Raw genomic sequence first — 12,397 nt, forward strand, 5'->3', positions numbered from 1 at the left:
TTATTCTAAAATGCTTTCAAAGAATGTTGAGAGGCCTGAGCAGTGAGAAGTCTGTGGAGGTTCCTCTCAGCTTCACTTCCCTGTAAGTAAGGTTTCTAAACTGTCCTCAGTAGGCCAAGCTTAGTATCAGGGTGCATTTGTTTGTTCGTTTATTTATTTTTTTTGTGGGCCATAGGGCTTGAACTTGGCTTGGGCTTTGTCCCTGAGCTCTTCAGCTCAAGGCTACTGCCCTACCCCTGAACCAAACCCCACTTCCCATTTTCTAGAGGTTAATTGGAGATAAGAGTCTCAGGTTCTTTTGTGCCTGGGCTGGTTTTGAACCTTGATCCTCAGATCTTAGCATCCTGAGTAGGTAGGATTACAGGGGTGAGCCATTGCACTCAGCTTTGTTTATTTATTTTGGTCATGGAATAAAACATGTCACAGCTGGAAATTGGCTAGCCACTACTTTTGCCAGATAGTGATGATTAGTAAATGAGCTGAGCACTTGTAATCCTAGCTACTTAGGACACTGAGATGTGAAGGTAATAGTTTGATTCCAGCCTGAGTAGGAAAACCTGTGAGAGTTTTATGTCCAAGTCACAAAAGCTGAAGTAACTGGGCGTGGTAGCGTCCAGGCCGAGTTCAAGCCCAATGACCCACCAAAAAAAAAAAAAAAAAAAAAGAGTCACTACTGGACTGTAGGGAGGCTGTACCATTTGCACCATTTGCAGCAAGGCTGAGAAGGCCTAGTGCCCATTTCAGGCCTCCACTGGTAGGGAGGCTAGTTTAGCCATGGACTGGGACTGCAGAGTTAAGAGTAGCGAGGGCCTGGGGACCAGAGTTCAAGCTCCATGACCCACAAAAAAACGCTGAAGTAGATAGCCAGGTAAGGTGGCCCACGCCTGTATATCTTAGCTACTCAGGAGGCTGAGGATTGAGTTTCAAAGCCAGCTTGGGCATTAAAGTCTATGAGACCCTTATCTCCAATTAACCACTAGAAAACCAGAAATAGTGCTGTGGCTTAAGGGATAGGGTGGTAGCTGAAGAGCTCAGGGACAGCCCCCAGGCCCAGAGTTAAAGCCCCAAGACAGACCAAAAAAAAAATAATGCTTAAGTACAGCAGACGTAGTAGAGTTAGTACTCAAGGACAGCACCTAGACCCTGAGTTCAAGCCAAGATGGTGTATGTATGCGTGCATGTACATATACACATATACATACTTACAAGTATACACACACATATGCATTCACAAACACGTATATGATCTTATAGTTTTGCAATGTCTTTTAAATTATTTAAAAGTTTTTTTCAACTCCACTTAAAATAGTGGTGTGTGCCTATAATTCTAGGGAGACTCAAGGAGGAGGATTACTTGTTGGAGGTCAGCCTGGGCTATGTAGCAAAACCTTCTTTAAAAATTAGGGCTAGCTGGGATGGGGAGTTTGGCCTAGTGGTAGAATGATTGTCTAGCATGTATGATTACCCAGGTTTAGTTCCTCAGTACCACATATATAGAAAAGCCAGAAATGGTGTTGTGGCTCAAGTGGTAGAGCACTAGCCTTGAGGAAAGTCCAAGGACAGTGCTCAGACCCTGAGTTCAGTCCCCAGGACTGGACTGTCCCCAGGATTGTCAGTGACAGAGTACAAAACAAAATTAAAGAGGAAAAAAAAAGTAGGCACTGGCTCATATCTGTGATTCTTGGTATTTAGGAGGCCAAGACCTGAGGATTGAGGTTTGAATCCAGCCTAGGCAGAGACTTATCTTCAAGTAACCATCAATTAAGCCCAGAAGCGAAACCATAGCTCCAGTGGTAGAGCATCAGTCTTCAGTAGAAAAGCTAAGGGAGAGGACTCTGGACCTGAGTTCAAGCCCTAGTACTAACACACACACACACACACACACACACACACACACACACACACACACACACACACACACACACACACTTCCCCCACTCCCACCCAGACCCTCCCCCCAAACAATAAATTGTCATAAACAAAGTCTGTCTGCTATTTCCCCCACCATTTGCCCTTCCCATATGGGGAATGAACCCAAGGTTTTGTGCATGCTAGACAAGTGTTATTACATGAGAGCTAATTCCAGCTATTTTAGTTTACATTTTATTTCCAGACAGATAACTTTGATGCTGACCTCAACCTCCCTATCTTCCTCTACATGCTAAGAAATAATATAGGCAATTGCTAGAATTATAGGCAGGTACCATTATGCCCAGCTGCTATTTTCTTTTCTTTTTTTTTTTTTGGCCAGTCCTGGGGCTTGAGGTTAGAGCGTGAGCACTGTCCTTGGGCTTTCTCAAGGCTAGAGCTCTACCACTTGAGTGAGAGCACCACTTCTGGCTTTTTCTATGTATGTGGTACCGGGGAATCATGGAACCCCAGTCTTCGTGCATGTTAGGCAGGCACTCTTACCACTAGGCCAAACTCCTGGCCAGTTTTTTTTTTTTTTTTTGAACTAAGATTTAAAAAAAAATCAGTGAAATTGGGTCAGTAGTTTAATCATCAGATTGCAGGAGTTTTAGCATGGCATTTCATAGAATGTCTTTTTGTGGTTCATTCTTCAACCTACAGTGTAGTAGAAGAGCTTTTTCCTGAGTTGTAGTCAAGGCTGGTTATTATTATTATTATTATTATTATTATTATTATTATTTAATTCCTTTTCTTTATCCTCTTTTTATCACTTCTGGAAATCTTTTTTTTTTTTTTTTTGTGGGTCGTGGGGGCTTGAACTGGGCCTGGGTGTTGTCCCTGAGCTCTTTAGCTGAAGGCTACCTACCGCCCTACCCCTTGAGCCTCAGCCCAGATGTGTGGGCCCAGCTGTGCCCAGGCCAGCTTTGAACTTCATTCCTCAGATCTCAGCCTCCTGAGAAGCTAGGATTACAGGTGTGAGCCACCACACCTGGCAGCTTTTTTTTTTAATTGTATTTTATTGTTGGTAACGGATAGAAGGGTTACAGTTACATTTGTCAGGTAGTGGGTACATTACTTCTTGAATATTGATATTCTTTCTCATGTTTTTCTCCCACTTTCCCTCCCCTACCTCCATCTCAGAAGCTTTTGAGAATGTTTGAGCTTGTCTCATCCCCTCCTGTTCGGCCTCCTCTTCTAACTCTCTTTTCCCCCCTTTTCTGTCTTTCCTCTCATGTTTCAGTATATTTTATGCTTTTTGCTTGAAGTCTGTTTTCTTTGAAGAAAAGATAGATTTGTATCTGTTAACCTTATAAATGCTTTTGTGTAATCTGTATCTTTTCTGTTGGTAGTTTGGGGTTTGGCTTTGACTTTTGATTAGATCACCATATTCTTAAAATGAAAGGAAGCTACCTAGAAACTTTTAGAATTTTTTAAAGTCTTAAAGACAGGGAAGGAAATGACTTAGAAGTCATAACCACAGGACACAACTGATGATAGTAAGTAGATAAGCCCAATTTATAGAAAATTACAGGCACGAAAAAAAAAAATACATGTTTCCCGGCATGGTGGCTCATGCTTGTAATCCTAGCTACTCAGGAGCCTGAGATCTGAGGATCTCAGCTCAAAGCCTGGGCACCAAAAAGTTCAAGAGACTCCAGTTAATCACCAGAAAACCAAAAATGGCACTGTAGCTGAAGGGCTCAAAGGGTAGGGTGGTAGCCTTGAGCTGAAGAGCTCAGAGACAACACCCAGGCCCAGAGTTCAACTCCCATGACCAAAAAAAAAAAAGTTCCACGATGTTAACATACTTGATTCTTTTCTCACAATTACGTATCATCTCTGAACTCGTTTCCTTGCTTCTTTTTTTTGGGGGGGAGGGGGTTTTGGCTTGGAGTTTGAACTCAGGGCCTTGGAGCATTATCCTTGGGCTTTCTCAAGGCTAGAGCTCTACCACTTGAGCCACAGCACCACTTCTGGCTTTTTCTTTTTTTTTTTTTTTTTTTGCCAGTCCTGGGCTTGAGCTCAGGGCCTGAGCACTTCTGGCTTTTTCTGTATATGTGGTACTGAGGATTCTTCACGCATGGTAGGCAAGCACTCTACCACTAGGCCAAACTCCTGGTAGATTTCCTTGCCTTTATTAGGGTTCTTTATGTGTGTGTGTATGTATGTGTTTCAGTACTAGAGCTCCAGTTTTGTTTTTTTTTTTCCCCCTCTTTTTTTCTTTTTGCCAATTGTGGGGCTTGAACTCAGGGTCTGGTCACTGAGTCACAGTACCACTTCTGGCTTTTTCTGTTTATGTGGTACTGAGGAATCAAACCTATGGCTTCATGCATACTAGGCAAGCACTCTACCACTAAACCACCTTCCCAACCTGGGATAGTACATTTTTTTTTTAAAGGATTCTCCTATAGATATAGATGCCTTCTTGTAATCTATTCCCTTTTCATTCTCTCTCTCTCTCTCTCTGTCTCTCTCTCTCGCCAGTCCTGGGGTTGGACTCAGGGCCTGAGCACTGTTCTTGGCTTTCTCAAGGCTAGAGCTTTACCACTTGAGCCACAATACCGTTTCCAGCTTTTTCTGTATATGTGGTACCAAGGAATCAAACCTGAGTCTTTGTGCATGCTAGGCAAGCACTCTACCACTAGGACAAATTCCCTGTCCTTTTCATTCTCTTAATGGTGACTTGCAAGGAAGAAGTATTTTAAATTTATTTATCGTTTTTTTTCCTTTTGTGTAGTCCATTTCTATCTTTGCTACTGGAGATTATGAAGATTATTTGAAGCCTTCTAAGGGCTTTTTTTGTTTTACCTTTCACATTTAGATTTGTAATCCCAGAGCTCTTTTAGATACTGTGCTCTAAAGCTGTTCTGCTGAAAAACGGCTTTCTTTGTTTTTTGGGAGTGGGGGCTATTTTTCAGTATTCTACAGAGTAAAAGAGAAACATTTCCATTGGTCACAGCTGGGCCTGAAGTACAACAAGGCTTTGATATGACCAATACAGTACTGTTTAGTGCACATTTTATAAAACAAATGCTAGTCTTTGTGCTTTGACAGTGTAGTAATTTATAAATTTTTAGTGGCTTAGAAAACTGGTAAAGAAAAAGAAAAGCCTCATGCTGTGGCTCATGCCTGTAATCTGTAATCCTAGCTGCTCAGGAGGCTGATATCTGAGGATCACAGTTCAAAGCCAGAACAGGCAAAAAAAATCTCTAAAACTTTTTTTTTCTTTTTTGGTGGGTCATGGGGCTTGAACTGGGCCTGGGCACTGTCCCTGAGCTCTTCAGCTTCAGGGTACTGACCTACTCCTGGCTGTGCCCCTGAGCATGCGCACACGCTCCCACACCAGTGCCAGTCCTGGGGCTTGAATTCATGTCCTGGACTGTGTCCCTGTGTTTTTTCCTCAAAGTTACCACTCTAACACGTCAGCCACTGCTCCACTTATGACTTTTTGATGGTTAATTGGAGATAAGAGTTTCAAGGACTTTTAGGCCCCTGTTGGCTTCAAACTGTGATCCTCAGTACTCAGTCTTCTGAGTAGCTAGGATTGTAGTGGAGCATATCCTTCCTGGAAAGCACATTTTAAAAAATCAAATGTCTGTGAGTTAAAAAAAAAATTCTGGACTTTGTCCATAATTTGTCTGAGTATACAATTCTAGTTGGAAATAATTTTCCCTTTTTGAAGACATGGCTCCATTGTTTTTCAATTTCCAATGTTGTTATTGAAAAACCCAGTCTATTCAGATACTCTGTTCTTTGTAAGTACATCTTTCTGGAAATATCTAGAATTTCCTCTTTGTTCCTGGCATTCTGAAATGTTTTGGTCTGTTTTTATCTATTGTGTAGATCCTTGAAGAATACTTTCATTTTGGGAATTTATGCCTTTTCTTTGTGGGATATTCTTTTTTTTTTCATTATTTAAAGAATATTAGTTTCTGTAATCAAACCCATTTAGATAAGACCTTACATATTGAATACAGTGTGTTTAGCACTGTAGAAATGAAAAAAAATTAAGTTTAATGTTTCTAGACCAATATGGCTATTAATTTCTGTACAATGTCAACTCAGCATGGTAAACTGGGATACTTTTTCCAAAGTTGACAGCACAGCTAAAATTTCCAAAAATTCAAATTGTATATATATATATATATATATTTATATAAAAAGATCAGTAATAGCAGTATGTTATGCATCGATAGCAGCAACAGCTTTTCCAGGTTCTGCAGTCATAATAATGAACAAAATTAGACATCCAGCACACTCCATTAATAAAAAGAAAAAGATAAAAAGCAAAACCCCAGAAAAATGTGAAGTTCTGTTACTGTTGTGGTACCTGGCACCATTTTTTTTTATTAGCTTCTCAATCATCATCTGGAAAGAAAACATTCTTGAGTAACATTATTTAAAGCAGCTCTGATAAAGCACAGTCACTAGTATGTATAATAAAGCAAGTACAGGTATTTTATATTCACAGAGGGATGATGGGATATTCTATTTAGTGATAATTCTTTTTTATTTTCTCAGTTTTCCTTTTATGAAATAGTATTATTTACATTTAACCCAGGCTGACTAATTTTCTTATATTGTTTTCTCCAATGATTTTTTTTTTTTTGGTCAGTCATGAGGCACTGTGGGCCTGGGCATTATCCCTGAGCTCTTCAGATCAAGGCTTGTGTTCTGCTACTTGAGCCACAGCACCACAACTGGTTTTCTGGTGGTTATTTGTAGAAAAGTCTTATGGGCTTTCCTGCCCAGACTGGTTTCAAACTGTGATCCTCAGATCTCAGCCTCCTAAGTAGCTAGGATTACAGGCTTGAGCCACCAAACACTGGTTCCAGTGTTTTAGTATAGTTTTAGCATGTGTAATCAACCCATTAGCAGTTACTCTGTGTCTTCAAGGAGTGAGTGAAACAAGAAACAAGTCTGTTTCTAGATTTCCTTATTTTGGATATTTTATGTAAATGAGATATGAATGTTTTCTCCTCCCCTACCCCCCTGAACCTGGGGTTTGATCTCAGTGCCTGAGTGCTGTCTCTGAGCTTTTGTGCTCAAGGCTAGCACTCTACCACTTGAACCATAGATTTATTTCCAGCTTTTTTTTTTTTTTTTTTTTTTGCTAGTCTTGGAGGTTGAACTCAGAGCTCAAGGCTAGCACTTTACCACTTGAGCCATAGCATCTCTCTGGCTTTTTAACCGAGGGCTTAGTGCATGCTAGGCAAGCACTCTACCACAGGGCTGTGCTCCCAGCCCCAACTTCCGTCTTTTTTTTTTTTTTTTTCCAGTCCTGGGCTTGAGCTCAGGGCCTGAGCACTGTCCTTGGACTTTCTCAAGGCTAGAGCTCTACCACTTGAGCCTCAGCACCACTTCCGGCTTTCTTTTTTTTTTTTTCTATGTATGTGGTACCGAGGAATCGAACCCAGGTCTTCATGCATGCTAGGCAATCACTTTAACCACTAGGCCAAACTCCCGGCCCAACTTCCGTCTTTTTGTTGGTTAATTGAAGATAAGAGTCTTATGGAGTTTCTTGTCCAGGCTGGTTTTGAACTGTGATACTCTCCTGAGTAGGGAGCATAACAGGTGTGAGTCATGGGCCACCGCCACCGCCTCTTCCTCCTCCTCTATTTTGCTGTCAGCCTCTCTTGTACTCAGAGCCTAGGGTTCTGTCCTTGAACTTTTTTTTTTTTTTTAACTCAAGGCTAATATTCTACCACTTGAGCCATAGTTCTACTTCTGGCTTTTGGTACTTTAATGGAGGTAAGAGATTCATGGACTTTCTTGCCTGGGCAGGCTTTGAACTAAGATTCTCAGATTTCAGCCTTCTAAATAGGATTATAGAAATGAGCCACTGATAACCAACTTCCTTTTACTTTCTTTTCGTGTGTGTGTGTGTGTGTGTGTGTGTGTGTGTGTGTGTGTGTGTGTGTGTCTTGTAGTGGGGCTTGTCCCTGAGCTCTTTAGCTCAAGGCTACTACTCCTTGAGCCACAGCACCACTTCTGGTTTTCTGGTGGTAAATTGTAGATGAGTCTTACACTTTAGTGATTGGACTGGCCTTGAACCTTGATCCTCAGATCTCAGCCTCCTGAGGAGCTAGGATTACAGGCATGAGCCACTGCGACTGGCATTTTTTTTTTTTTTTTTTTTTTTTTTTTGGTCATGGGGCTTGAACTTGGCCTGGGCGCTTTCCTTGAGCTCCTCAGCTCAAGGCTTCCACCCTATCCCTGGGCCTAGGCGTTGTCCTTGCCCTCTTCAGCTCAAGGTTGTGTCCTACCCTTTAGCCAAGCCCCACTTCTGATAAATGTCTCTGGTTCTTTTGTGCCCTGGCTGGCTTTGAACATTGATCCTCAGATCTCAGCCTCCTAAGTAGCTAAGATTACAGGTGTGAGCCACCTTGCCTGGCTTTTTTTAATTTTTAAGAAATTGTACAAAGGGGTTATAATTTTGTAAGTCAGAAGAGTACAGTTTTTCTTGGACAATGTTACTTTTTCCTTTGCTTTCTCTTATTTTCCCCTTAAAATTATTTACAACTATCGAGTTGGAATTTGTCCCTCATTTCCTAAACCCCTTAGGAAAGTAATATTTTGAGGTAGGTTATTTCATTTAAAACCCTAATGATGTTATAGTAAAGTTGTATCAGTTTATCTGTTTATTATATCCTGTTGTAATGTTTTTCAAATTATGAATGGTGACTGTGAGTGTATATTTACAAGCATTATTTTTTGTTTTAATGGTGTAGAGTAGAAAATTGGAGAGGGCCTCAATGTTAAGTATTGTTTTGTAAACATTTTTATGTTGGGTAAATTTACATATACACACATACATGTATGTGTTAAATTGTTTTACATTGTAAAATGTGTTTTATACTGGAGTCATGGTCAAACGAGTAACACTGCTTTATTGTAATGCTCTGTTATTTCGTTTATTATATAGCATTATGCCAGTACATTCAGGCTTCTAAAGCCAGAGGTGGTGCCAGCCCTTTCATTTCAAGTACAACTGAAGGTAAAAGAACAAAAAACAAAATTGAGAAGACCCAAAGCTTTCTGGTGGTTCTTTCCTATGTCTCTCCAGTAGCATTTTGTATTCTTTGGTCCTTCTAACCTTCCTGTGCCTTTTTGGACAGTCTATTTTCATATTGGCATCCCTCTAGGTGGTGGGTTCTCTGGTTCTTCCCTCCTTGCATTAATGTTCTAAGTTTATAGTATACTATTTGAAGAGAGGAAAGGGAGAAACAGAATTCTAGAAGTTACAAGTGATTTTTGTACGCATTACATTTACCCTCAACTGTTTTATGTTTTTTCTTTTCTTTTTATTTTTTCTGTCGTGGGGCTTGAACTCTGGGCCTGGGCACTGTCCCTGAGCTTGTCAGCCCCTTGAACCACAGCGCCACTTCCGGTTTTCTAGTGGTTAATTGGAAATAACAGTCTCATGGACTTTAGTGCCCAGGCTGGCTTTGAACCGAGATCCTTAGATCTCAGCCTCCTGAGTAGCTAGGATTACATGTGTGAGCCACCGCACCTAGCTCTGAGATTTTTTTCAATTTGATGTTTTAGATGGATTTTAATCAACTACTGTGGCTTTCAAAGGGGATAAGATGAGTAATTCTTTATAATCATTTGTGCCTTTTCCCCTCTTTTTGAAGAAAATTAATATTCTGTTAAAAATTAATGAATTGTAGTAATATTTAATTTCAAAGAGAAGCAAAGATCGTAGTGGTGTCTACTATTAACCATGCTATACTTTTTCAGCTTCTTTACTGACATGTTAACATTTTAATATCTTTCCTATTCTTAAATGGTTGGCATACTAACTCTCTTGCCTTCGTTTATGTTTTTGCTGGACTACCGAGCTAAAACATTCGTAGCACTATGGTTTAAAGGGATTTTGTGGAGATGATTTGCTTTATTCTTTTTCTTACAGGAGAAAATTTTGAGCAGACACCATTGAGACGAACATTCAAGTCTAAGGTCCTTGCCCGATACCCTGAGAATGTTGAATGGAATCCATTTGACCAAGATGCAGTGGGAATGGTTAGTATTTCTTAGCTACAGGTATGAGATAGTTTACAAATAATTTATAGCAGGATTATGAGTGCAGCTGTGGTAGCAGTGCTTTCATCACTTACTAATAACTTTTTTTTTTTTTTTTTTTTCCAGTCCTGGGCTTAAGCTCAGGGTCTGAGCACTGTCCTTGGACTTTCTCAAGGCTAGAACTCTATCACTTGAGCCTCAGCACCACTTCTGGCTTTTTCTAAGTATATGGTACTAAGGAATCAAACCCGGGTCTTCGTGCATGCTAGGCAAGCACTCTACCACTAGGCCAAACTCCCAGCCCACCAATAACTTTTGAAGAAAGAATTATATATATTGTACATTCTGTATTTTGTTCAGTCTATCAAATACTGAAAACATAGAAAATATACTAAAACACATTTCTGTTTCATATACACATATGTATATATGTAATATTAACTTAGTGAACTTATTTTGGAGTACTATTGATTGCTTATTACATCAAGATTATATTATTAATGAAGTTTAAAGTAGCACGCTCTCTCTCGCTCGCTCTCTCTCTCTCTCTCTCTCTCTCTCTTTCTTTCTCTCTCTCTCTCTCTCTCTCTCTCTTTCTTTCTTTCGGGGGGGTCTTGAACTCTAGGCCTGGGCAATGTCCCTAAGCTCTTCAGCTCAAGGCTACCTCCTCCTCCTCTAGTCACAACCCCACTTCCCATTTTCTAGTGATTAATTGGAGATAAGAGACTCACAGTCTTTGGGGTCTTTAGTACCCAGGCTGGCTTTGAACCATGATCCTCAGATCTCAGCCTCCTGAATAGCTAAGATTACAGGCATGAGCCACTGCACCTGGCTACTTTCTCTCTTTTTTACATTTGGTCTTGGGCTTGAAGTCAGGCCTGGGTGCTATCCCTGAGCTGTTTTTTTTTTGTTGTTGTTATTTTTTTTTTCCTCAAGGCCAGGCCTTTACCCCTTTGAGCCACTCCACCACTTTTGGTTTTCTGATGGTTAATTGTAGATAAAAGTCTCACAGACTTTCTTGCCCAAACTGGCTTTGAACTGTGATCCTCAGATCTCAGCCTCTTTAGTAGTTAGGATATCAGGCATGAACCACTAGCACCTAGCTTAGAGTAGTTTTCTCTTATTCTGTGTTGTTTATATCTGAATCTTATGGCAACTACACCCTTTTTTGTTGTTGCTGGTCCTGGCGGTTGTACTCTGAGTCTGGGTGCTCCCCTGAGCTTCTTTTGTTCAAAGCTAGCTAGCACTCTACCACTTGAGCCACTTCCTGCTTTTTCTGAGTAGTTTATTGGAGAAAAGAGTCTCATGGATTTTTCTTCCCCAAGCTGGCTTTGAACTGTAATCCTCAGATCTCAGCCTCCTGAGTAGCTAGGATTACAAGTGTGAGCCACCAGCACCTGGCTGGTAATATCTTTTTATTTCATCATAGTTTAGGTAGGTTAGCATTTTAAATTTCATGAATGCTACTCTGAGTAAGCTAACTTGTATTGACTATTCACGTTGTACTAGGCATTCTAATAAACATTTTACATAGATTAACTCATTTTTTCTCACCAATACCCTCTATGTAGATAATATTAAAACATATTCACAAATACATAAACATCACTAATAGAGGTAGATTCTAAAATCCAGAGAAGTTAAGTAATGTACTCAAGGTCATATTGCTAATAATTAGTCAAGCTGGAGTTACAATACTGGTAGTCTGGCTCTAGACCTGACTTTTGGGGGGGGGTGCGGTGGGGAGCTGGTCTTGAGGCTTGAATTCAGGGCCTGAGCACTGTCCTTGAGCTTTTTCAAGGTTAAGGCTTTACCACTTGATCCACAGCACCACTTCTGGCTTTTGTGTGTCTATGTGGTACTCAGGAATCAAACCCAGGGCTTTGTGCATGCTAGGTGAGCACTCTACCACTAGACTATACTCCAGCCCCTCCCCCTTTTAAAAAATGATATTCCTTTGGCCCTCTCCCTCAGTTTTTGTGGGTTGAGTTTGAACTCAGCTTGCTTAGCTATCATTTTACCACTTGAGCCTTGCCTCTAGCCTGACCCACTTATTTTTTTTAACAACATCTATATTGTCTCTTAATTTTTAGTAGTCTATTGTTTAGTGTATGATCTTCTTTAATGTCTACAGTAACTATAGGCAAGTACCACATATCATTCACAAGTGAAAATATCTCTTACCAAAACTTAAAATTTTGACTCCTGCTACATTGTTTATTTCATTTGTACATACTAATGCTAGAAAAAAAAAAGGGCATTGAAAAATTAAGTTTAAGGCTAAAATGATGTAGATCCTTATTTTTTTATTAACTCAGGCAGTTGGTATTTCATTTGTACAGCCGGTTTAGAAAATGAGTAGTGAGGGGCCGGGAGTTTGGCCTAGTGGTTAAAGTGCTTGCCTAGCATGCATGGAGACCCGGGTTCGATTCCTCGGTACCACATACATAGATAAAAGCCA

General features: G+C 40.4%; 1 protein-coding gene across 3 annotated transcripts in view; it reads left to right on the forward strand.

The window, feature by feature from the left end:
• The window catches only part of Dennd5a (DENN domain containing 5A), a 78,556-nt gene that overhangs the window by 10,767 nt on the left and 55,392 nt on the right, over positions 1-12,397 (forward strand). For 2 of the 3 annotated variants that reach the window (XM_090348177.1, XM_090348179.1), the window contains exons 2-3: positions 8,837-8,908; positions 9,827-9,936. In XM_090348177.1, the coding sequence (XP_090204303.1) occupies positions 8,837-8,908; positions 9,827-9,936 (182 nt within the window). The remainder of the gene's footprint in view (positions 1-8,836; positions 8,909-9,826; positions 9,937-12,397) is intronic. The other variant, XM_090348178.1, reaches the window with a different exon arrangement.

This window comes from Megascapheus bottae, chromosome 16 (assembly GCF_031878675.1).
Source record: "Megascapheus bottae isolate mThoBot1 chromosome 16, mThoBot2.hap1, whole genome shotgun sequence".
In the NCBI taxonomy this organism is placed as follows: domain Eukaryota; kingdom Metazoa; phylum Chordata; class Mammalia; order Rodentia; family Geomyidae; genus Megascapheus; species Megascapheus bottae.